Genomic DNA, 23,585 nt, shown 5'->3' on the forward strand with positions numbered 1-23,585 from the left:
TACTTTCAGTAGCTCATTTTACAACTTTTACCTTCCAATCTTAAGGAAAAACAAGTTTATTTAAAAAAAATGGATGCAACATTGGGTGGAGTGTCTTTTCAACAAGACCTATATAATTAAACTCAAATGGTAATTATTTATACTTCATAAAGTTAATGAACTTATGAAAATGATACAAACTAGATACAGTAGAAGAGTAAAAGTTTGTTGATACTGGCATATCTTTATTGCTGTATCAGGTGCAGAAGATGAGGATTTCTCAACTGCTTTAATTAAGGGTTCTGATATAATTGTAGAAATCAAGTTACATAACTGAACTTAATACCAGCCCATTTAGGAAAAACTCGCAACACACTTTGGAACATCTGAGATAAAAATATACATTCCAAAGAAAACTGGACTTGGATGCAGGGGCTTGGATGCTGATCCACTGCTGTGCAGCATCAATGGCCGTATGTGACCACAAAGTAAATGCATCCATTCTTCCTCCCTCCTGAAAGATGTGCTACATATGCAGCTACAAGTGGTTCAGTTCACAAAAGTCACTCTTTGTGCAGTATTTGATGAAGGTGAAGATAAAGTGGCTTCTTGGTCAACAACTGAAGTTTCTTCCTCTTAAAATCAGTGGGTTTTTTGTACCTGTAATGGTGAAAAGAGTAAGTATCAGAATTAATCTTAATGCTGCTTAGGAATCTACCCTAGATTACTCTTTGCTTACTTAAAAGGATTTTGTACAATTTGAAAGGCTTACTAAGTAAAACAAATAGCTATAACTCTTAATCCTAAATTCCACCACCCCAATGATTGTCCCATTTAAATATACAAATCAAGAGCACAGTCTGTGCTGCACAGAAAAACCATTATGGAAGCTTAACGGTTCTCTTTCTATTTGGAATGAAGGTTAATGAAGTGCACTACTTCCAGGCAGAACTTTAACCCCACAAGTCATTTGCATAATAGAGGATATGGATGCCTATTGTGTGCACAATTTTACTTACATTTAGGGACATGCATGGAACTTTTGGTTTTGGGTGGTCCATGCCTCAACTAAAACTCAAGTTTTGTCCATATATGGAATAAAACGACTGTTTTGTTCTGGATATGGACTGAGACACACAGCTCTGGGGAAAAAGCAAGAGTACATAAGGGATTTTCTTGGCAATGGCACATGTAGACAGCAGCAGCAGCTGGAGTGGGGAGAGGTGCTGTGAAGATAGGCAGGTAGATGGACATGTGCACCATTGATGAGAAGATGATGCATACCAGCTTTGCCATACTTGCCCCATAAAATCAGTCCCAATTTGGTTTCCACCAAAGCCTGGAACCACCAAAACATTCCAGGTTTTGCTTTTGCCAAACCATGACTGATCTGAAAGTTTAGCAGAACTTCTGGAATGCAATTGTATGTTTGGGTTTGAACGTTTTTTAGTCTTTCAGGCACACTCCTACTTACAGTTCTATAACAATTGGTCCGGCTTTAATTTCATCCATCTCCATAAAGGCAAAGCACTTGGTGCTGGTGAATCTTTTCTTGGGTTTATAGTGTTTAAATTCAAAGAAAATAGCTGCACCTGAAAGGCAGGGGAGAAAAAAATCTAAAACACTCTTCAAATCACACCAGTGTACTTCTGTATAGACTAGCATAGTCAGTACAATATTGTTAGAACTGCCTTGAGGAAAAATGCTCACTGAAGATTCTGAACATTTGCAAAGAATCAAACTAGAGGCTAAGAACTTTGAAGCCACAATGTTTTGATCTGCCCCCACCCCTAATCATAAATAACTTTTTTTAAAAAGTTCTGAGTAGTTTTGTTAAGGCACTGTTGGGTAACCAAATTTTTCTGGGGATAGCACACTTGCCCTCTCTCCAAGTTATTGATCCAAATTATGCTTTGTCCTATTGATCACAGTTCAACATGATTTTCAACTCTCCATGCAACAAACCTTTTGTTAATTTTTCAACATGTTTCTGAATCTCAATGTCCACATTAAAATGAACGTAAGTGTCCTCCTTTCTTGAAGCAACTGGGGTGTCCTGCACAGGTGTAAGATCTATCCCATTGATATCTGTCCCAAGAATAAAATTTAAGCATTAAGAAGGGGAAAAACTTGCGACATTTGGAATATTGAACAAGAAGCACCTTAATCTGTTCCCCCAGGGCATTACATTCATGATCTAACAGTTAAGAGCTACAAAGGAGATTATTTCTTTTTGTGAACAGTCCAAACATCTTCACACAAGATTAATTCTTTACAGGAATGTCACTTCCAAAAACATGGTAGTAGCCAATATTGCAGTGTGGTTATGGCAAAGTAACCTTGCTTATCTGACTTTCCCAGTGCACATTTTCTGAGAAAGGTGACACATGCTTTCCAACATGATGGCATACTTGGTATTTACAACAGAAACTTAGTCCAGTCCAGTGAACATTTATTGAGCAGAAACAAAGTACACTTAGGACAAACACAATTTCTTATCAAGGGCTCTTTGAAAAAAGAACAGATGGAAATCATTTAATACAGGTAATCCTCAACTTACGGTGGTAATTGGGTCCAGAATTTCTGTCGCTAAGCAATGCAGTCATAAAGCACAGCCTGGTTGCCATCGTTAATCGAATCCCAGAATGCGCGAGAGATACTGTGTGGATCTGGGAGGATGTATGTGCAAGGGGCTGTGCATGAGGAGCCACATGGAGGTGGGGGAGGGTGCGCAAGAGGCACAGGTCAGTGAGGGTGTGAGGAGGTGTGCAAAAGTCACAGTGGGGAGGGGGGAGGGCAAGTGAGGGGCTGTGAGGTGCACTGCAGGTTGGGGAGGGTATGCAAGAGTTGTCGTGTGGGTTGGAGGCTGCACAAGTGGCCGGTGCAGCATGAGCACAGGGGCTGGGGAAGAGTGCGTGGGTGGGGGAGACTAACCCTAGCAACTTGTGACCTTCCCTGCCACTTCCCATTGACCTTCTGGGGGAGCCGGCAGGGAAGGTTGCAAATGGTGATAACGTGCTCACGGGGTGCTTGGCAACCAGTCGGAAGTGCAAATGGGTTGCCAAGCACCCAGATCATGATCACATGACTGTGGGGGTACCAGGACAGCCAGAACTCTGAGGACTGGTCGTAACCACCATTTGTTCAGCACCATTGTACCTTGGAGTGGTCACTGACCGAATGGTTGTAGGTTGAGGACTACCAGTACATTTTCACTATCAGAAGTTAATCCATAAAAACTTGTTTTAAATTAGCTGATGTGTAAAAGGCAGATTAAATTTCAAGAACTCTGTATATTAAATAAAAGTGACCCTTCATTAGAAAATTAAAAATACAGGTATTTTCAAGTGTTAAGTCTTGTATGGAGTCAGGATAAGGCAGTTCTAGAAAGGCAGCATCTTAAGAGTTTCCATGGGGCAAAGGTAGATCCAGTATGACAAATGCCACTAATTTTTAACCCTAAATGCATATTATATACTGGAATATTTTGCCAATTCAGTACTAGCTAGTATCAGATAAATAGGATCTGATTACATGCCTAGCCAAATCGATTAAGAAAAATGTACCCACCTTTTACACTAACCGTAATATAGGGATCGATGCACTGCCCAGCATCTTTAAGACCAATTTTTTCTATTTTAATAGTTAGTAATGTCATCCCGGGTTCAGATGGTAATCTGGGTAATAAAGTACCTGAGGAAAATTGACCATAATAATAGAATCATTCAGCATTTTCTATATTTTTATTCTCTGAGTCAATCTGTTGCTATTAATTCTGTCAACAAAAGGACAGCCCATGCTAACTTCATAAGAGTCAATCTCAGGCATAATTTATTCATATGGATCTGGTTGTAAACTACAGCATCTTGGAAAAAGTAGGATCCTTTTCAAAGTTCAACAAGCAGAGTGAGGAACCATCTGTTAAATCCTCTGCACAAATGATTTGTCAGCTGTATTGCATGAGCAAATGAACTCAAACATATTCATCATAAGACGACAAGTAGTTAACAGCCTGGACGGAGTAGACATCAGGCTTTTCTTTTTGAACACTAGAATCTGTGGTCCACTGAACTAAAACCGCTTGCTAAATACCAGCTTGGGGAGGACTCAAAGCCAAATGCAGAATTATTGACAGAATTAAAACCTATTTACCCCATGATCCAGAGATAAGCAACTTAATTACCTTCCAGATATTTTAGACCTGTAGTTTTTAACTTATGATAGATATAACCAGAGGTGGAGCATGGAAACTTAACATTTATAGTATACTGTAAATGATAAACACAGCAAAATTTTGGTACCATACAATCTTCTTTGTTGAAGGGGACATTTGGTTTTTATCATGGTGGAACCCAGGTTCTTTAATAGCATCATTGCTGGAACATAAGACATAAAAGCCAAAAACCACTCTTCTAGATGATATATTCTACAATCCATTGCCATTGGCTATGATGGCTGGGGCACTGGGAATGGAAGTCCAAAACATCTGAAAGGCATCACACTGCTAATGCCTGATGTACACAGTATGTTGCACATAGGGATACAAATCTGCACATGAGTTATTACAGTCTAGCAAAATAACATTTCTTTAAAAAATGGATCAAGGCTGCCAAATAAGATTTATGGAGAAATAAACAACTGAAAGCCAAACACTGAGATATGTGCTTTTTTTTACTTGCACTTCTAACTTGTTAATGTGTTCGGGAGTTCAACATCCTTGGGAAGCTTGCACTTCAGACAGAAAAACTTTCTGCAGTCTCCACACATGCCATCAAGAATGATCAGTACAAGAAGTTTCTAAGGTATTTTAGAGTAAAATACAAACATGAACTGAAAAATAAAAAGACTTAATATTTTCCTGCTTTTTCCTTTACCTGCAAAGGCCATTTTGTTCTTAAGCAAACAAAACAAATCTTGGCATTCAAATTTAAAAAAGGATATCAACCCTCAATATACAATAATTTAAATAAAGACATTTATATAGAGAATTGTATGTCTAAAGGGGCAATTTAGGTGATAAAAGTCCAACTTCATGCTCAGTGAAAGAATCTACATTAGAGTTTCCAAGTTAGAATATTGTCTAGCCTCCCCTTCAGTACATCCAATGCAGGCAAGTTCACTACCAGTTTGTGTAATTGATTCCATTGTGAAACTGCTCTTACTCTTAGGAAGAACCTCCCCCCCAAACATTAAATCAGAACCTGCCTTCCTGTAACTAATGTTCTGTATCGTGCACTCTGGAATGAGAGATCACAAATCTTGACCTTCTTTTGTGTGACATCCTTTCAAGTATTTGAAGAATTCTACCATATCCTCTCAGTTTTTCAAGGCTGAACATTCCCAATTCCTTTACTCTCTTTCAACAGGGCATTGTTTTTAGTTGCCTGATTATCTCTGTTGCCCTTCTCTGCATGTATTCCAGCTTCTTTGAATTCTTCTCTAAGTATGGTGCTCAAAGTAGCGGAGACTAATAGGATTTGGGGGTTACATATTGTTGAGCACAGCCTAAAATTGCATTGCATGTGTCTTGTTGCAACCACATCATACTTCTAGCTCATATTCAGGTTTCAATCAACTATTATTCCAACACCTTTTTGCAAGTAACAGTAGCAGTATAGGTGTTCCTGGGCATTTGATTTCTGTTTCCTAAGGCAATAAATGTGTGTTTGTCTCTGTGAAATGTAATTCTGCAATTTCCACCCATTTCTCTAACCTTTTTAGAGTATTTTTTCTATTCTTCTACTATACTCATTCACCCAATTTTGCCATCTGCAAATTGGACAAGCATTCTTGTCGTCATTTTCATCTAAGTCACTAATAAAAGTATTAAAGAGTAGAGGACTGAACTGCGTGACAATACGCTCAATACGTCTCTCCACTTTGATGAGGAACCACACTGTGGACTCTGGAATGAAGTTTGTTAAATCTCCTTTTCTGAAGTCCCAATATATGTATTTAATTGCATTTAGCTTTAGCATCCTTTAAAATGAAGGATAACAGCATTACATAGTTATGTTCTACAACATTCCTTACATTTCCAATTATCAATTAAGTCTTCCCTTATTGTGCTTTCCTCCACTTTGCCAAGATAAGTCAGGAATTTCCTGGAAAGATCATGCTTGTCAGAATTTGTCTCCCAAGAGGGGTTGGGATTATCAAAATCATTACTACAACCTGTGTCACATTTTTTTTTTAAAGATTTGCAATTTGATTTTGGAAGGTATAATCTGCATCTTCTCCTTTTAGGAGAGGGCTGGTAGTAGACAATGACAGCTGCTGCTTTTATTTGTGACTCCATTTATTTTAACCCATTTGCGCAACTGATATAGTCCAATCATGAGAATCATCCCTTCAAGTCTCCGTAACAGCAACAGTCTAACAACTCTGTATCTGAGACCCTTACTTCAAATTTTTCTCCCTGTTCCTCATAGGATTCCATATAAAGCTTTCCTAATTATTATCTTTTAAGGATTCAAGGACCAGATATTCTGCCTTCAGCAATATATACAAAGCTGGAAAGCATATCAATCCTTCCTATGCATATGACACAACTGAATGCATTTAAATACCAGTTCTCTTCACTTAAAAATAGCATTTTAGACATGCAGATATACACACACGAACATACCAAAGCAGTTAAAGTAGCATGGAAGTTATTAGCTATCAAAGGAGTAGCAGAAAAAACACAGAACCTACATCCTATTACCATCATCAACATGCAAGTGGCAACAGGAGTGTCCACTGTTTCTTACCCAAAACATGCTCCAAAGTTCCCCTAAGCTAAGCAAGAGATTTGCTGGGAGGGAGGGGAAGACAGAGAGACTCCAGTATGCCACCAGCATGAATAACCAATTGTAAAGTTAGAATACTTAAGAGCCATAACCTGACTGAAAAGGATTTTTATCACAAAATAAGAGATTTCACCAGAACTGTACATAGAACATGTTTTAAAAGTGGAAACAAGTATTTTAATACAGCATGCCTCAACTTGGTGTCTTCCAGGTATGTTGAACTTACTCTTCCACAATTGTTCATCTGGGGATGGAGGAAGGAATCAACTCACATTAGAAGCCAAGTTATTATTAACAACTATACAGGATTTTCAGTAAGAGCCAAAGTGGGGAAAATATGAAGTTGCTTTGCTTCCCACCCACTTAAGACAGTTGCCAAGCAACTGCTGGTTTGCATCCCTATCATTTCAGGTTTCTTTCAAATTTCCAGTTACCTTTTGCCCTAGTCATGTGACAAGGAACTGTTTTCAGAATCTGCATTCAAAACATGGCTTTAAGCACTATATACTACTTTTTGTTTACAGTATTTTATAAAGGTCCCAATATTTGCAAGAACTGAATACTGTACTAACACCAAAGCACCATTCCTTTAATTATGCTTAACGAAGGACATGCTCAGTTGGAAGCAATGTGGCAGTATTTTCATTATGCTCACTAACTTTGCAGAATGATGGCAAAACTAGCAGCCCAGGGGATTTGGACATGTTTTTATGTAGCTTTTTTTCCGTAATACCCAAGATTCATTTTAGGACAATGCGATATAAATCATTAAAATACATCCAAATACTATTTTTCAGTATCTGCCTTTTCAACTGATTTTTTTTTAAAGGTAGATTTTCTCTGTATCAAAAACAATTCAGAAACTTGTACAATTTAATTCTATGCATATAGGATGGACATTCAACATCTACCATTTATCTGGGGAAAAATAGAGCTAGCTGGCTGATTTTAGCATACAAGAGCTTTCATATTTAAAATGTTAAAAAATAAGACAACAGCAACATGATTATATTCACAAATAGTAACTATTAACATTAACATTATCATACCTTCATTGGCTCCTGGATTAGATGAATGATGTAGCACATGGTTATACAATGGAGCCATGCATGTAGAAGACAAGACAAGACCATGTATGATTAGACAGCACAATAATGCAATATGGGATCCATGCAAAGTAGTAGATTGCACAGTGAAGTGCATACAATGGAAGTTACAACTTCAGCAAAACAGTCTCCAAAATCTAGTACTGTATGGGTAAGCTATCTCAAACTTCATAAATCTTTAAATGGCACCATCTCTTTGTACGCCGCCTAGAGTCACTTGTTTGTGAGATGGGTGGCTACATAAATTTAAAAAATAAGTAAAATAAATAAATTTCAGCACCATGGTATTTCAACCATTACAAAATTCTATTCTTTGAGGGAGATGGGAGGTGATGAAATTTGATAGATAAATAAATTTTTACCCATTTTAGTCAGCATATGCAAATGTCAAGATTGTATCCCACTCTTATCTGAAGAATTGAAGGGCGTGTGTGGTTTCATGGCAAAGTCTCCTTGTGTAATATATGAATATATCCCAAAAACAGGATTTCTTGAGACTTTAAGCTTATGTTGGATGTTTAACTATTTCAGACATGGCAATGGGCACAGAAAACAAGATAGAACTATCATATAGTTACAAGGAACTATTGGGCTAAATCTAGTATTACATAAATGGACTTTCAACAAAACCAGTATAAAGTTTCTCTATCCTTCCTCCTTTGCCTTCATAAGGTCTTGAAGATCTTACTAATCCTCTAGAATATATTTGATTAGTATAAAGGAAGCTGCAAGGGATATCGACCTCCCAGCAGTGCTGTTTCACTGACAGAGGGATACTGCTGGATTGAACTAGAGTATGTCACCTACTTCACTCATTTCCTCATAAATCATTTGAAAGGTGAAAGGTCCCCTGTGCAAGCACCAAGTCATGTCTGACCCTTTGGGGAGACGCCACTTTCGTGACATTTTCTTGGCAGACTATAGCAGGGTGGTTTGCCATTACTGCTATCTAAAACTGGTCCAATTTTAATGTGGAAAGATCTTTTCATCCCCCCACCCCCAGCTTTTAAATCAAGTATGGAAACCTCCAGCTCACTAAGTATGGCCAAAAGAAATGCCACACAGTTCCTGACCACACCAGGCTTTTTCTCCAAGCCTCAAAAAGCCCCTATCTTCTATCAGCAACTAATTGCAAATAACCGCTTTTCCTTTCCAAGGCTTTTATAAGAATTATTAAAATACCCTTAGTTGCACAAATGGAGCTACTTTTAAACCATGTTTGTTGCATGGGGTATGTTTTCAGGGGGCATTGTAGAAGAAAGCCAATCTTCTTTTTACCAATGCAGAGCCCCTCTCTTAAAAAATCACTCATGCTTTTTTTGCCTATTCCACACTAGCATGCAACCCTGATGAGTTTTCCTGCAAATAATTTGGCACTTAAGCCAAATTATCGGAGATGTGCAGCTATTTGGATCCAATGAGGAAGAAGTGCTTCGGGGTGGGTGGGTGTAGGGTGTACTTACTGTACTTGTCAGTACCTCTTTAGAGAAGCCATGCCTTTCCTGGGTTCATACAATAGCCATGCTTAAATCACACCCTGTCATTTTTTTTCCTGCTTAGCAGATAAAGAGCTATCTACAATCAGCAAACTTATTTAACCACTGGCTAGTAATGAATAATTATGAAGCACCAATTTGCATAGGAATTATGCATTAATAAAACGGTAAACTTGGAAATCCTACCTGAATTTGAGAACTGACAAAATATTAGTATAGATTAAACTAGTATCCTTAGATTTTCACAAAGCAAGCTTTCTTGATATAGGGAAAGCTTTTCTAAGAAAACTCCTTCCATGATTTCTGCTTTGCTCTCTGCTCTTCACCTTACCTCCAGATGAAGATAAGGCACAATAGTCTTTATTTAGGTTAACAATAATGACATCTCATGAAATCTTTGCACATATGGCATTCTAGCAACTCTTTACTCAGAAAGAGATTTAGCTAATGAACACCCAGGTCCAGTTGCAGATTTTTTCCCCAAATAGCTCTTGCATAGGATTGGATAGAAACCAAGATGAAAAGGGGACTGGAAAGAAAAGCTTATGAGGAGCATGAAAAGGGGACTGGAAAGAAAAGCTTATGAGGAGCATTTAGAGGCACTGGGTATGTTTAACCTGAAAAAGAAAGACTTCACAGAGATTTAAAAGCTGTCTTCAAGTACCTGCAGAAAATGGGGCAAAATTGTTCCAGAAGAGAAAACAAGAAACAATGGATTTAAACAAGAAAGTAGATTTTAATTGGACAACATAAAAAAAAAATCTAACAGTAGCAGGAGGTAGTGGATGCTAGAGGCTGTAATAGTGGATTCCTGCACTGGTCAGGGATTGGATTAGATTACCTTCAAGGCCTCTTCCAGCCCTTACATTTTCCAGTTCTAAAACTGTACTTCCGACATTCTCATTTTTCCTTCTGGTCAATTGCATTTGAACCCATTCGTCCCCTTACCTGGGACTCTGGCAGGAAATGCATCTGGAGATCCTGCTCCAGCTCCACCTTCCTCCTCATCTTCTTCAAATTCTAAGTCTTCCTCTTCACCAGGTGCTAAGATTTTCCTTTTAAAAAAGCAAAACACCATAGTACAACTGAGAACTGACTTAGATAGGCATCTCCAGTATCCCTGAAGGTAATACTGGGAATATCTATGGCCTCCTATTCAAGTATCAGAAGCTTAGAATTGAATTTCAAAATTTCTACATTCTACAGACCTATATTTTGCAATTTCTGACATGGGTTCTTTCTTTCTACATGCAATTTTTCCATACCTTGGTGGAACAGGCTGAACATCAAAGGGGAATTCTTTATTATAGGTAAGAATACTCTTTAAGACTGTAAGAGAAGACAATAATAATCACCCATCAAAATTCTATGTAATTACATATATATACCACATAAAAGAGTATGTGCATGCGTGCGTGTGTGTATATATATATACACGTGTGTGTGTGTGTATTCTTTATAAACCACAGTAAGAAAGCAGTAAGTCCTTGTAACTCTTTCCATAAATTAATGCTGTGCAGGAACAAACTAGTTATAAGTTCTTACTGGAATTTGTTTTATCTTTAGAACACAGAGACATCCACCTTGAAAGGATAAATTTCACTTAGGTGATATTTGTGACCAATACTGTGCAGGAACAAATTATTATGTAATTGGGAAACTCGGAGAATTACTATTATTATTTTTAATTTGTTCAATTGTGTCCGATTCTTGGAGACTGCCAAGACAAATCCTTGCAGTTTTCTTGGCAGGTTTTTCAGAAGTGGTTTGTCACTGCCTTCTTCCTAGGGCTGAGAGAGAGTGACTGGCTCAAAGTCACCCAGCCGGTTTTGTGCCCAAGGTGGGACTAGAACTCAGTCTCCCAGTTTCTAGCCCAGTGCCTTAACCACTACACCAAACTGGCTTTCTCAGAGAATTATAGTTCTCACATAAACTAAGTACATTTGATATATAAGACCATTCACATAAAAACCCAAAGCTATATAAAGTCATAGCAGTAGTACATATGGTTGAAAAAATAAATCATTTTTTTAACTATTGGCAAAACAGAAGCCATGCTTTTTTGCTTTTCCAATTGGAACAACCTCTGCCAACCAAGAAAAACAGAAATTCTCAAAATTCTCAAACAATTGATAGTGTTTCCTATATTTGCCAATAAAGCTCAGGCAATGATCCTTCAAGCAATTTGTGGCAATACTTTTGCCAGTTGATCCCACAGTGATAACGTCCCAACCTCTTTTACTAAAAACTCAACCATCAGAGCAGAAATTACCGGGGAAGATTATATACCTAAGACTCCTTCCCAGGGTAATGTGGAGTAGCCACAGGAACCTATCAAGACTTTACTAACACAAAGAAGATACTATGTAGATTGAGTTTCATAAAGTATAATGTAATTATTTACAAGGGAAAGGCAGCCTTTTGTATAAAACGTAGAGTTATACTCATACAGATTGGAGAAATCCATTTGGGAAGAATGACAGTTACCTGCCAAAGTGGAACCCAAAAGCTTTATATTTCTGAATTGGTCAGTGTTCTGTACATGTACTGTGAGTGGCTCATACAGAGATGCAATGGGCATTCTCCTCCAAAAATGGGTAATCCATCCTTACCCTGTGACTGAACAAGACAAGCAATCCAATGCAGAGAAATGACAGGATCACTCAGTCTCCAAGAAACAAACTGCAACAAGCCTCTTATATGTGACTGGATGGGAGCTTGGAATGTATAGGTTCCTTTGGTTAGTATAATCTCATGGCAGATGAGAAAGATTCCATAATACCCAGCTTTAAAAATTCTGTCCGTAATTTATTTTGCTTCTCTTGACAGAATGATAATTCTCCTATAATTCAAAACTAACTTTCTGTGATAGCAGAAAATATATAGCTTTTCTGAACAAAATTATAGCAACTGGGATAAAAAGTAAACATATATGAAAACAAAATCCTGAAATGCATTTTAAAGGGCACTGTAAGTTGTTTTTTTTCTGGTGGGGGTATTCACTGACATTTCTTTAACACTTTTTCCATTCTAACCATTACAACACCATTTCCTCTTCTAAATTTAAAAAAAAAAGTGAAATTCTTACTTGGTTCTAGTTTCTTCAGATCCTCCAGCTTAAACTCTTCCTGTGACTGTGTAGACTACAACAAAAATGGTATTATACAGCTGCAGCTATTATTCATTGCTATACTGTAGTGAGTTACAATAATAAATAAAATGGCAGTTTTGCAGTGCACAACCATAACTAAAAATTCCAATCATACCAAACATAAAACATGATACAAAAAAATATAAATATAGCCTATTAATCTAATCAAGGTGACATCATGGTTCACAGACCCTCCGTATGAACTTGTTTTGAGCTAGGAGGCCATTCAAAACAACCAGTGCAGCCAGTTAGAAGCAGTACCTCCAAACCTCAGTTCCCTTCACTGCCCTAAAGTAGGGAATCATTAGCAGCTTCTTCCAGTTAGATCAAACTGGGTGGACCAATTCCAATGGAAGAATGTGGTCCTGCAGATAACTTTGTGCCAAGTCATAGGCCTACAGTATTAGTATAATGTGCTCCCACTGGGGAAGGCACAGATTGCTGCATTTTGGACCAACTACTGCTTCCAAGTGGTCTTTAAAGACAGTCTCACATACAGCACATCTACTTGCTGTTCCAGCAGAAGCCACAAGTCCAGGAAGACCCATCTAGAGGCACCATTGGAGCAGACAGAGAGCCCTGATGGACAAACAGAAGTTCTGTCTTGCTAGAATTCAATTTAAGTCTGTTTTCTCCCATCCAGAATCTCAAAGCCTCCAGGCACTGGGACAGTACTTCATTACCAGCCTGACCTGGGATAATGACATAAAGCTGAGTATCTTCAGTGCATTGATGGATCCCAAATCATCAGATGACCTTTCTCAGTGGCTTCATGTAGATGTTAAGCAGAAGGGGCGGGGAGAACTAACTCCTACAGCACTCCACAAGACAGCAGCCACAGGCTCCTCTCCTCCCCACTGATTGGAACCACTAGGAAAGGAGCAGAATAACTGCAGAACAGTGCTCCAGTTCTAACTTTCTGGAGTTCTATGAGATATGGTGGTATATAGTGTACATGCTGCAATAAATAAATAATAAAAGGTACAGTGAAGCCAGATTTGATACTCATTCTTGACCAGCTTCAAAATACACCTTTGCTAATAAGAAATATTTTTCTTTGGTGGATACGAGTTACAACAGTGTTTTTGGGAATATTACTTAGGTTGGTGGAAGATGGGGAGAGAGGAGATGTATATTATAACTTTCAGGTTGCTTGAATGGAAGGACTGAGAGAAACCAGTATTTATATTGTTCCAAAGTCAAGTTCTTTTTTAAGATTCATATTATAAGCCATTACTTAATTTTTCTATTCTCTTAAACCCAGACACTGTAATAAATCAGTCATAACAGAGAGATAAATTAGAATACATGCCCCTGAGCCAGCTTTTTACAAAGGGTGTTCTTTAATCCTCTAATATTTAATGAAACCCATAAAGAAACTGGAAATCACAGGTGAAACCAGAATTTTACCTGCAAAGCTGCACTCCTGAGTTCCAAACATGTTGCAATCTTAGCTAAAGTTTTCTGCAACAGAGGAAAAAACTGATTAATTTGATGCTGTTATAATAATGCTTTTACATGTGAAGTAAACAACAATAACCGTTTTAAGGATTTATGCCGAGGGAGCAGCAACCCAATATGTAGAACAGAAAAAAGAAAACCAAGTACTTGACATAGCCGAAGTACTTGACATAGCTTCTAGAGGCAGCAAACAAGAAAACCAAAACTGTGCACCAAAAGCTACCTCTCACTTTATAGTTGGATATGTGTTCCCATACTCAGGCACAAATATGTTCATTTTCTTATGCAAGTTCAGCACTGTGATATAAGAGATCTGGAAGCAGAATGCCACTCAGTTGCAGACTGTAATATTAAGACATACATGTTCATACCTTAGTGCAAATCTATATGTATGAAAGCATAGTTCAGAAGCTCCCCTGTACAGTAAGGATGAAGATATTCTTTACCTCTACCATATGCTCACCCACTTAGACAGAGGTAAGTGAGCTTTCAGGCCACTTTTCTTTTCCAGTTTAGCAAGTATGCTTAAGAGATTATATCTTCACCTTTTAAAAAAATTACTGCTGCTTGAATTTGGCAACTATCCTTTGTAAATGTACCAGAAAGTTTTAGAATATATTAAAAGGCATTTGAGAGTTGAAGAAAAGTATTCTGAACAGATTTTCTTGAGAGTTTTAGAGATAATTTTTTTTAAGTAAAAGCCTCTTCTGAATTGTGGCAAGTTACCAGAAAGCATTATTCACAACTGTTTCTCAGGAACCACACCCAACACAAACATTAAAAAAATTAAAACACTACAGCTAGACTCAGCTAATGTTTTTCTAAGTGATACTATCCCCAACAAGACACTTCATTCTTCACTAATGAAAATGCCTCATTAAATACATTAAATAAAGTGAGAATCTTTGTTCCCAATTTATGTTTCAAAAAACTGTAAAAAATTCTTGATTAGTAGATTTGCTAGCCACCAACTCTATAAACAAGCAACAACATTAATGGAAACGTATTTCCGATTTCATGCAGAATTTTATAGCTCCAATGGAATTCTGCTTTTTTCAGAAACTTAAATCAGTTTTTAAGGACAACCTTCTAAACTAAAAATACTTTCAGTGTAACTAGATTTTCATGATTTCACATGGCCAGAAAAATAAAAGGAAAAAAAAAGAAAAAATCTTTTTTCAGGAGCCAAAAACATGAGATGTCAAAATCTAGCATGGGAAAATAGCGAAGGAAGGAAGGAAGGAAGGAAGGAAGGAAGGAAGGAAGGAAGGAAGGAAGGAAGGAAGGAAGGAAGGAAGGAAGGAAGGAAGGAAGGAAGGAAGGAAGGAAGGAAGGAAGGAAGGAAGGAAGGAAGGAAGGAAGGAAGGAAGGAAGGAAGGAAGGAAGGAAGGAAGGAAGGAAGGAAGGAAGGAAGGAAGGAAGGAAGGAAGGAAGGAAGGAAGGGCCGTACTTAATTCATCTGAATGGCAGAAGTTTTGCTATTCTAGAGAGTAAGGAAAATTTCCTGTCAGCCCAACATATACATCAGGGACTACATCTTAACATTAACACAAAACTACTGCATTCAGCTATTCTGTAAAACAATACACACACAAACCCCAAAAGGGAACAAATCCATGCCTTTGTAGGATGTACCTGGCAAGGCAGGGAAATCCTCTTCCCATCCCTCATCATATACTTTCTACATGAAGGATTCATTACTTAATGGCAGGGATCCAACAAAGCCAAAGAATGAGTAAAAGGCACTTTCGTTCATGCAATGGGGTAGGAGGAAGAGAGGAGAAAAACACGTCCACCTTCCAGCTGCAGCGTTCTCATTCAGAACTGTCCTCAAAGCCTCCAAAACCACAGGTTTAGATTTGGATGGGGTGGGAGGTTATAGGAAGAAGAATAAGCCTAACTAGATGAGTAAAATTTCACTGGTAGTATTTAATGTCTAACTCAATCAGAGCCATTTTATTAATGGAAATGCTCAATCACAATTGAAGAGGCAGCAATTTTAACTGCTTCTTTATTCCTTAATAGCCTAAAATAAGAGGAATATAGCAATGGCAGTCTGTGCATGAAAGAAACATTTCTGAGAAAAAACCTGGGCTGTTGAGTTCCTGATGGAAGAAACCTGTGAAGAAGCAGCAATGTGTTTTCTGGTAATCTGTCCTCTGAAATGTTTGACTTTCAGCTTTCAGGGTATGAAACCAGACTGAAATTTGCTCTCCTTTAAAAAGTATAATAATCCAGCAAAAGAGCTATACCTCTTCGTAAGGTTGATATAGTTCAAAAGGTATTTCAGAAACAGTTGTCTGCATTTTAATTTATTTTTTCTAAATACAATCACATTTCATTTAACTGCTAATGTATTATCTAATATAGTTGAGGCATGTATATCTAGTATATAGGAAAAAATAACACAATATTCAATAAGATAAAAACATACACATCTATTATTATAACCCTTCTTAGATAATATATATTTCATATATATGCAATAAAATAGGTATTGTTCCTTTGCAAGGTATTTTATTTCTTTAAAGAATTGAAGTATTAAGTTTATTGCTCTGAACTCAGTGTTATCATATAAGTGCTATACAAGCCCAGCACTTGTAAACAATAGCCCAGATAAGCAATAATACTTCTCTTTTCATCATATACAAAACTATTAGAAATTCCATGTGTAATTTCTCTTAATGACTGCAAGAAACAAATGTAAAAATCCTTCTAAAAACAGATTCACCATGAAATGAACATACACCATTATATACCTTTTGATCTTCTGTGAATTCTGAATTGTTGGGTTGAGACTGTGCCTCTTTCTGTAGATGCCTTGCTAATCTGGAGAGAAGTAAAGAAAAATAAATAATTTAAGGGCTTTGAGGAGTTTGCAATTATAAAAATACTCACCATGAAATATAAATTGAATGAATAGTAGATTAAGCAAATTACAGAATGTATTTTGTGATCCCAAGAAGTGTAGAAAATAATGATATATAAACCAACATATTAGAGTTTCTATTTTCTACAAGAGTTTTAACCTTTAATTAGTGATCTAATAGTCCTTTTGTTTATGCATAGAAAATGGAGCATAGTCATTCATACTGACTGTGAGGGAGATTCTGCCCTGGCGACCTTATCCCCCAGAACAAATTTTCAAGCAGCCCTCACCCAAAAGTAAAAAAAAAAAGTAAATTACTGTAGCCTATGGCAATCCAAATTTTCCACACCTTTCCCACTTCTCTCTCTCAAAAAAAAAAAAAAAAAAGCATAAAGCATATTTATAGCATCTGCTATCTTTGTAGATCCTTATCAGACAGCAGCATATGTTGTATACATTTAAATCCATCCTGTACTATATTTTAAAAACCTGCTTTCATTATTTTATCTAGAAATTGCCTCCCCCAAATCCCTTCAAAACTATGCAACTCTGATTTGTAGAAATGGCACACCTGATATACCTACACGACTTCCAAGTGAACAAATAAATAATGCAGCATACTTGTAACTTGATTGTTCTATAAGTGATCTTTCAAACCTAATTTTTAACAGGCTTAGACTGGGTTGTTTAAGATTCACTGAAACTCTAAAACAGAAATAACATCATGCCCTTGCCTTAAGCTTAATAGTGTTTTTATTTATATATAAAAATGTATTTGCTGTATAAAAAACTGACAGATTAGTTGAAACTTTTCCCTTAGATATCCATATAAGAGCAAGACACATCACACAGACTTTTACTTGGCTATTCTAGCTGCTTTCCCTTAGTGCAAATTGAGAAGCAGTGCATCCCACTGATTTCAACAAAACTTGCTTCTAAACACACATTTGGGATAGCAGAATGTATGCTTGAAATAAACATCTTTATCTATTTGTTTATTTATTTTTCTACCTCAACTTTATTATTTTTATAAATAACTCAAGGCGATGAACATACCTAATACTCCTTCCTCCTCCTATTTTAAAGTAATCTAGGGCTCTGTCTTTCTTCAAGAATCATATAAGCAAGAATTCAATGTGTTTTGTGGTTTTTGTGGCACTTTTCATTTTGCATAATGTATTTAATCACTTTATTTCCTTGCCGCCACCCTACTCTGCCAACTGTTTGATGCACCGCTAAAGGAATCTCCATTTGCTTGCCTCCTGGAATAAGCTTTATCTCTCCAAGTTTTAAGTTAGGGACTAGAAAAAAACAAAGATTGATATCCATTAGCTAACCACATAGAGCCAGTTTGGTGTACTGGTTAAGACACCAAGCTAGGAACCAGGCAATCATGAGTTCTAGTCCTTAGGCACAAAGCCAGTTGCGTGACTTTGGGCCGGTCTCTCTCCCATCCCCAGGAAGTACCTCCACCTCCAAAAATCTTGCCGAGAAACCTGCAGCAACTAATCCAGGCAGTTGCCAGGAGTCAAGACCGACCTGAAGGTGCACCCACACAAATGATAACCACAAGCAAATACTCACTTGTTTGTATGTCCAATGACCATAACACCCAGTAATGAGACTTCCATCACTTGCATCCCAAAAACTATGCCATCTTTAAGGGAACTTTACCCACTGTTAGCTCAAGTACCCACCCCAATCCAAGCCATTCTGGGCTTGGTTCCTTCCAGCCCCGAACACTGCCTTTAATTCCCCCCCCCACCTATCTCCCCCCTATCTCTGCCCTTTTGAAAGCCCTGCACCCTGCCTTGCGGGGCAGGAAGCCCACCGCTGCGCGAAGCTGCCCACACCAAGCCACCCACCCCAGCAAGCTCCAGCCTCCTCAGCCTGCATTTGTTCACCCAGCTGCCTCCTCTCCCAGTTCCCCACACCTGACTTTTGACTTTTTCGCCCAGCCGCAGCCGCTGTGGGGGAAGCAGAAGCACCTTTCTGCCTTTGCTGAGTCCTTTTTGGACCTAGTTTCTCTGGTGAACGTTTCCTCTGCGTGGCTCCCTTCAGAACGCTGTCTTCAGAGGTGTAGGCTATCTTCTCAGAGCCTTTGGAAAGCTGCTCCAGAGGTTCTGAGAAGATAGCCTAAGCCTCCGAAGACAGCGTTCTGAAGGGAGCCACGCAGAGGAAATGTTCGCCAGAGACTCAGCAAAGGCAGCAAGGTGCTCCTGCTTCACCCACGGTGGCTGCGGCTGGGCGAGAAAGTCAAAAGGCAGGAGCAGGGAACTGGAAGAGGAGGCAGCTGGGTGAACAAATGCAGGCTGGGGAGGCTGGAGCTTGCTGGAGTGGCTTCACACAGGTGACGTTGCTGGGCTTGCCGCCCGCAAGGCTGGGTGCAGGGCTTCCAAAAGGGCAGAGACTGTGGGGAAGACAGGCAGGTGGGGGAGCTCAAGCACCCTTGCAGTCGTAAGTGCGGGCGGGCTGCCAAGCACCCGAATTTTTATCACATGACTGCAGGGGCGCTGCAACAGCTGTAATTTCAGGCACAGGTCCATTTTTTTCAGCACTGTCGTAATTTCGAACAGTCACAATGGTCATTAAGTGAAGACTACCTGTAGTTAGAAAAAGTATCCTATAACGATATAAAATGCTCCAATGTGTATTATATCATATAAAAATGCAATGCTATGTAATGTAAAAGTGCCTTAATTTTATTCCGATATTTAGCTATACCAGGAAGGAAGAAAGGGAGGGAGGGAGGGAGGGAGGGAGGGAGAGTAAGCTACTGCAGCCAAGATACAGATATATCTTAGTTCCTGATAGCTGCACAGTAACAAAGAATCAACCCCAAAAAGTTCTTAATAATTTGAATTTAAAAATTTTATCAATAAGCTCTGTCATGAAAAAGACGTATCTATGTACAGAAAGCAAAGATTATTTTTTTCAAAAACTATTTTCAACTTTCTTATACAGAGAACTCTCTGGCTTAATAGATTAGGGTTTGAGTTGTAGATTGAGAGTATTCAAGTGTTGTAATAATCTAAGATTGTAGAATGTTGCAGAGTTATAATTTTGAGGAAAAACTAGTTAATACAAATATGTTAAAATATGTATTTCAATCATATATAACAGCTATGCAGAAATTTGGAAATAATTCAGGAAAGGTACTTTAGAATATGAACATAATGCCTGTCTGCAACACTTTAGAGCAGCAGTGTCTTTTCTTGGGACTGTGTAGCTATCCTCTGTACCTACCATATGATCACAGGAAATGATGCAGCTGCTTTAAAGAGTTGCAGATAGATGCTAAATTCATGCTCCACAACCATTCCAAATACATTTTTGGAACCAAATCTGAAGCACTGTACACCTGCTTTTTTCTTTTTTTTCCAAAAGACGTTGCAGACTTTTCCACTGAAAAAAAATCCCCCTTCCTACCCAAACTCTACTTCTTTAGCAAATATTGAAGCAAATCACTATTCTTTTTTTTAAGATGAGAAATTGATGTTGAAAGATGGCAGTTTGTCCAAGGCCACACAATGAGTCAAACTGGCAAAAGTACAACTTGGATCTGACAGACCTAGATTAAAATCCAAATCTGCCCACATGGTGACACTGCCCAGTATTTCTTGGAAACATAGGGTTAGATTTACCACTTCTAGCTTATCATTTCCAGATTTCACCACTCTCTTATGACAAATGTACATACTCACATCAACTAAAACTAGTTTGGAAAATAGTTCTGAATGAAAGTTCAGAGGAAAATAGTGTTATGATCCACCTTTAAGTTACTATTGGGGAAAAGCTGCTGTGGGTCCTAGCATCATAGCTATTTTCTAAGGACACAGCCTTTTGGTAATAAGAATCGTTACCTCTGCTGTTTGGAGCAGCCTCTCTCTCACTTAAGAAAATGTTGAGAGGTAAGGAAAAAACAGTTAAATGGTACTGGCCCATTCACCACAATTACAAGAATGTCTGGGAATTATGCAAAATTTGCAGGTTAGCAAGAAAAAGTGCTAGAGGGTCATCTACCTTTACCATGATTTGTTAAATTTTTATATTAAATCTATACTAAATCTGATACCAAATACATACATCTATTGTCACTGAAATATTGTTATACTGTGCTAACTGGTATTATGCTTTTTCTGTTTTTATACTGCAAACTACTTAGATGCAATCTTTTTTCAGAAAAAGCATACAAATCAAAATTTCATTTCAGCTCACCTTTACAAACAATAGTGTCCCTCCTTTTCAATATAGTTAAGAAAATGAAATGGACACCAGGTTTTAAATTAGAATATCATACAGATGCTTAGTATCAGATGTGGTAGTTACCATTACAGACAGTTTAAAAAGGATTGAATTCAGAGATACAGCTTTCAAGGCCTTCTAGTTGATGCAGTTATAGTACCACCAAAATCAAAATGCTTTAAATTCCAGTTGTTAGAGATCAACAGTAGAAAAAAGACATTGCCTACTAGCTGACTAGCTATATGATGACACTATATATTGGAAGCCTAGGTGTTGATCCAGCAAGCTCTTAGAAATGTAGACAATTATGGATCGAACATTCACAATGCTGCACATTCCAACTGGATGGGCAAGGGAAATGCTGTATGCATTTATACATTCCGTAACCTCCCTCCCAGCTTAATCTTTCCACAGTTTAATTAAACAAAATGATTTTTTTGGTTCCTAGTTGCTCAGGTTATTGTTACAGGCCATAAAAGTTAAATATAAATATCTGATCTTTTATTTAGACACACTGAATTTTATAACTGAGCAAAAGGGACTACAACTGCACTCACTGAACTCTAATCAGAGGTAGGTATCATGATGTTGTAGCACAGCATATGTTAGTCTTGGGAGTCTTGGGACAGCTTCAGCAAACAAAAACTAGTATACAAGTGCTCCTTTACTGCCATTTGGGAGGGACACTTTCGTGTTGGGAAGAAACAAAATTAATTTGCACATTCTGAAAGCAAAAAAAAGGTAATTGATATCAACTACTGAATATGATTTATAATTGTCAGGAGCCAATGAAATATTGATTTCCTCCTGAGAGCCAAGTTCATTCTCTCAACTGGATGCCTTCTTCACGCCACATGGATTTTGAAACCATAGGAGTTTTCAAAAGCAGCAACATTTGGGCAGACAATACATTAATTGCTTCACAACAAACTATTAATGTTACAAAAAAAACCCATATGCCAATTCAATACAAATTAGCAAAATATTAATGTATGGAAGCCTATCAAGTTTACCAGATGTTATGAATGGCAGGTGACTAGAGTTGTTGCATTCAAAAAGCAATGCTGCCAAATACACTTTTTCAAACCATTGAAACAGCGGCAATGAAACCTATAGAATCTCTTATTCCACTATTACTACACCATACCACATCTGGTAGTGCTAGAGTTGACCCTGAGAGAATCCCAATGTCCAGATTAATGATGTGGAAACAACAGGTGGCTTCCAAAGGCAAAACTTTCCTTGGATTGCCCAAAGCTGCCCAACCTAAAAACTGTTCAGAACCTGGGGAAGCAGCATAACATTAGCAGAATCATTTTGTTGGCATGTATCCTTTTAAAAGCAGTACATTTCAAAGCACCAATAGATGCATACCCACGACAAGAGGCTCAGCATCTTCCCCTCTGCATCCTAGACTTAGACATGGGGCAGCGACGGAAAGGACCCTGTTCAGGAGGTCTCCCCAGTTCCATGTCCTCGATGCAGAGCCCCATCCTCACCCAAAGACCCTTCGCGCCAGACAAAGCCTTCTAGCGCTAAGTATTTACAACCAGGCTTTAGAGAGACCTTCGCACAACCTCCTCTCCCCTCTGCAGCCCGAGCCCCTGGTTGCTTGCAGCTGCCCTTCGCCCCACCCAGAGGCTTTGCAGCGCCTGCCTGCCCTCTAGGTCACCCCCATTGGGCTCCGCCCAGAAGCGCCAGACCCACCCAACCCCACGGGTGCTTCGACCGAGCCCCAACTTCTCGCCCCACCCAGCGGCCCCCTCCCTTCCTCCCGCCTTCTTCTTCAGCGGCTTCCCCTCAGCCAGCCCTGCCCTTTGAAGCTGCCGCCGCCGCCGCCCACCCCCACTCACATCTGATACTCGTCGATCGCCTCCACCAGCTGCCCCCAGGAGTCGAAGTCGGTCCCTTTCCTGAAGCTGGCGCCCCAGCGCTGCAGAAGGCTCCGAGCCGCTTCAGACATGGTCCCAGCTGCTACGGCTCCATCTTCACCCGCGGCCGCGCCGGGGAATGGGGGCCGGGGAGCGAGGGGAGGAGGGCTCTCGCCGGGCAACGGCCGCTCGCTCCAGCCCAGCAACACCACCGCTCACTCCCCGACCAAGCCCATTTGCCTTCTCATCCAAACCTGGCAGTCGCTTCTAACGAGCCCCGCCCCCAGCATGGTCGGTTGTACCCAAGCCGCCTTCCTCTTCTTCCCCTGCGCAGCGGAACTGGGGGCGCTATTGGCTCCCGAGTGCGCGTGCGGGCGTAGATCTAAGTTATTTTAAACCTGCAAAAGCACCCTCGGGGAAGGCGCTTCTTGATTACTTTTGAGGCTCTATTCCACCGGGCGCGCGCTGGCAAAGAAAGACCAGTCGCTACAGAGGAAAATTGCAGAACTTTCGAGAAGTTGCAAGACAGCGGCAAACACTGCCCTGTAGAAAAATGTAGCTTTAAATATGTTCACCTAAAAGCGCAGTCATTAACGCTCTCACGGAGGATTTGTGT

The 23,585-nt window shown here is 39.0% G+C and overlaps 1 protein-coding gene across 2 annotated transcripts; it reads right to left on the reverse strand.

Annotated features, from left to right (window-relative positions):
• Positions 1-203: 203 nt before the first annotated feature.
• AIDA (axin interactor, dorsalization associated) lies at positions 204-23,232 on the reverse strand. Of its 2 annotated transcripts, XM_063303881.1 has the most exons (11): positions 22,952-23,232; positions 16,744-16,813; positions 13,934-13,987; positions 12,461-12,515; positions 10,638-10,701; positions 10,321-10,427; positions 7,820-7,831; positions 3,550-3,672; positions 1,945-2,067; positions 1,454-1,571; positions 204-639 (listed from the first exon to the last, which is right to left on the reverse strand). In XM_063303881.1, the coding sequence occupies exons 1-11, from the start codon at positions 23,059-23,061 to the stop codon at positions 543-545; spliced, it is 933 nt and encodes a 310-aa protein (XP_063159951.1). In that variant the 5' UTR covers positions 23,062-23,232; the 3' UTR covers positions 204-542. The 2 variants fall into 2 exon arrangements, with proteins under 2 accessions (XP_063159951.1, XP_063159960.1); XM_063303890.1 differs by lacking the exon at positions 7,820-7,831.
• Positions 23,233-23,585: the final 353 nt, after the last annotated feature.

Source organism: Candoia aspera, chromosome 1 (assembly GCF_035149785.1).
Source record: "Candoia aspera isolate rCanAsp1 chromosome 1, rCanAsp1.hap2, whole genome shotgun sequence".
Lineage (NCBI taxonomy): Eukaryota > Metazoa > Chordata > Lepidosauria > Squamata > Boidae > Candoia > Candoia aspera.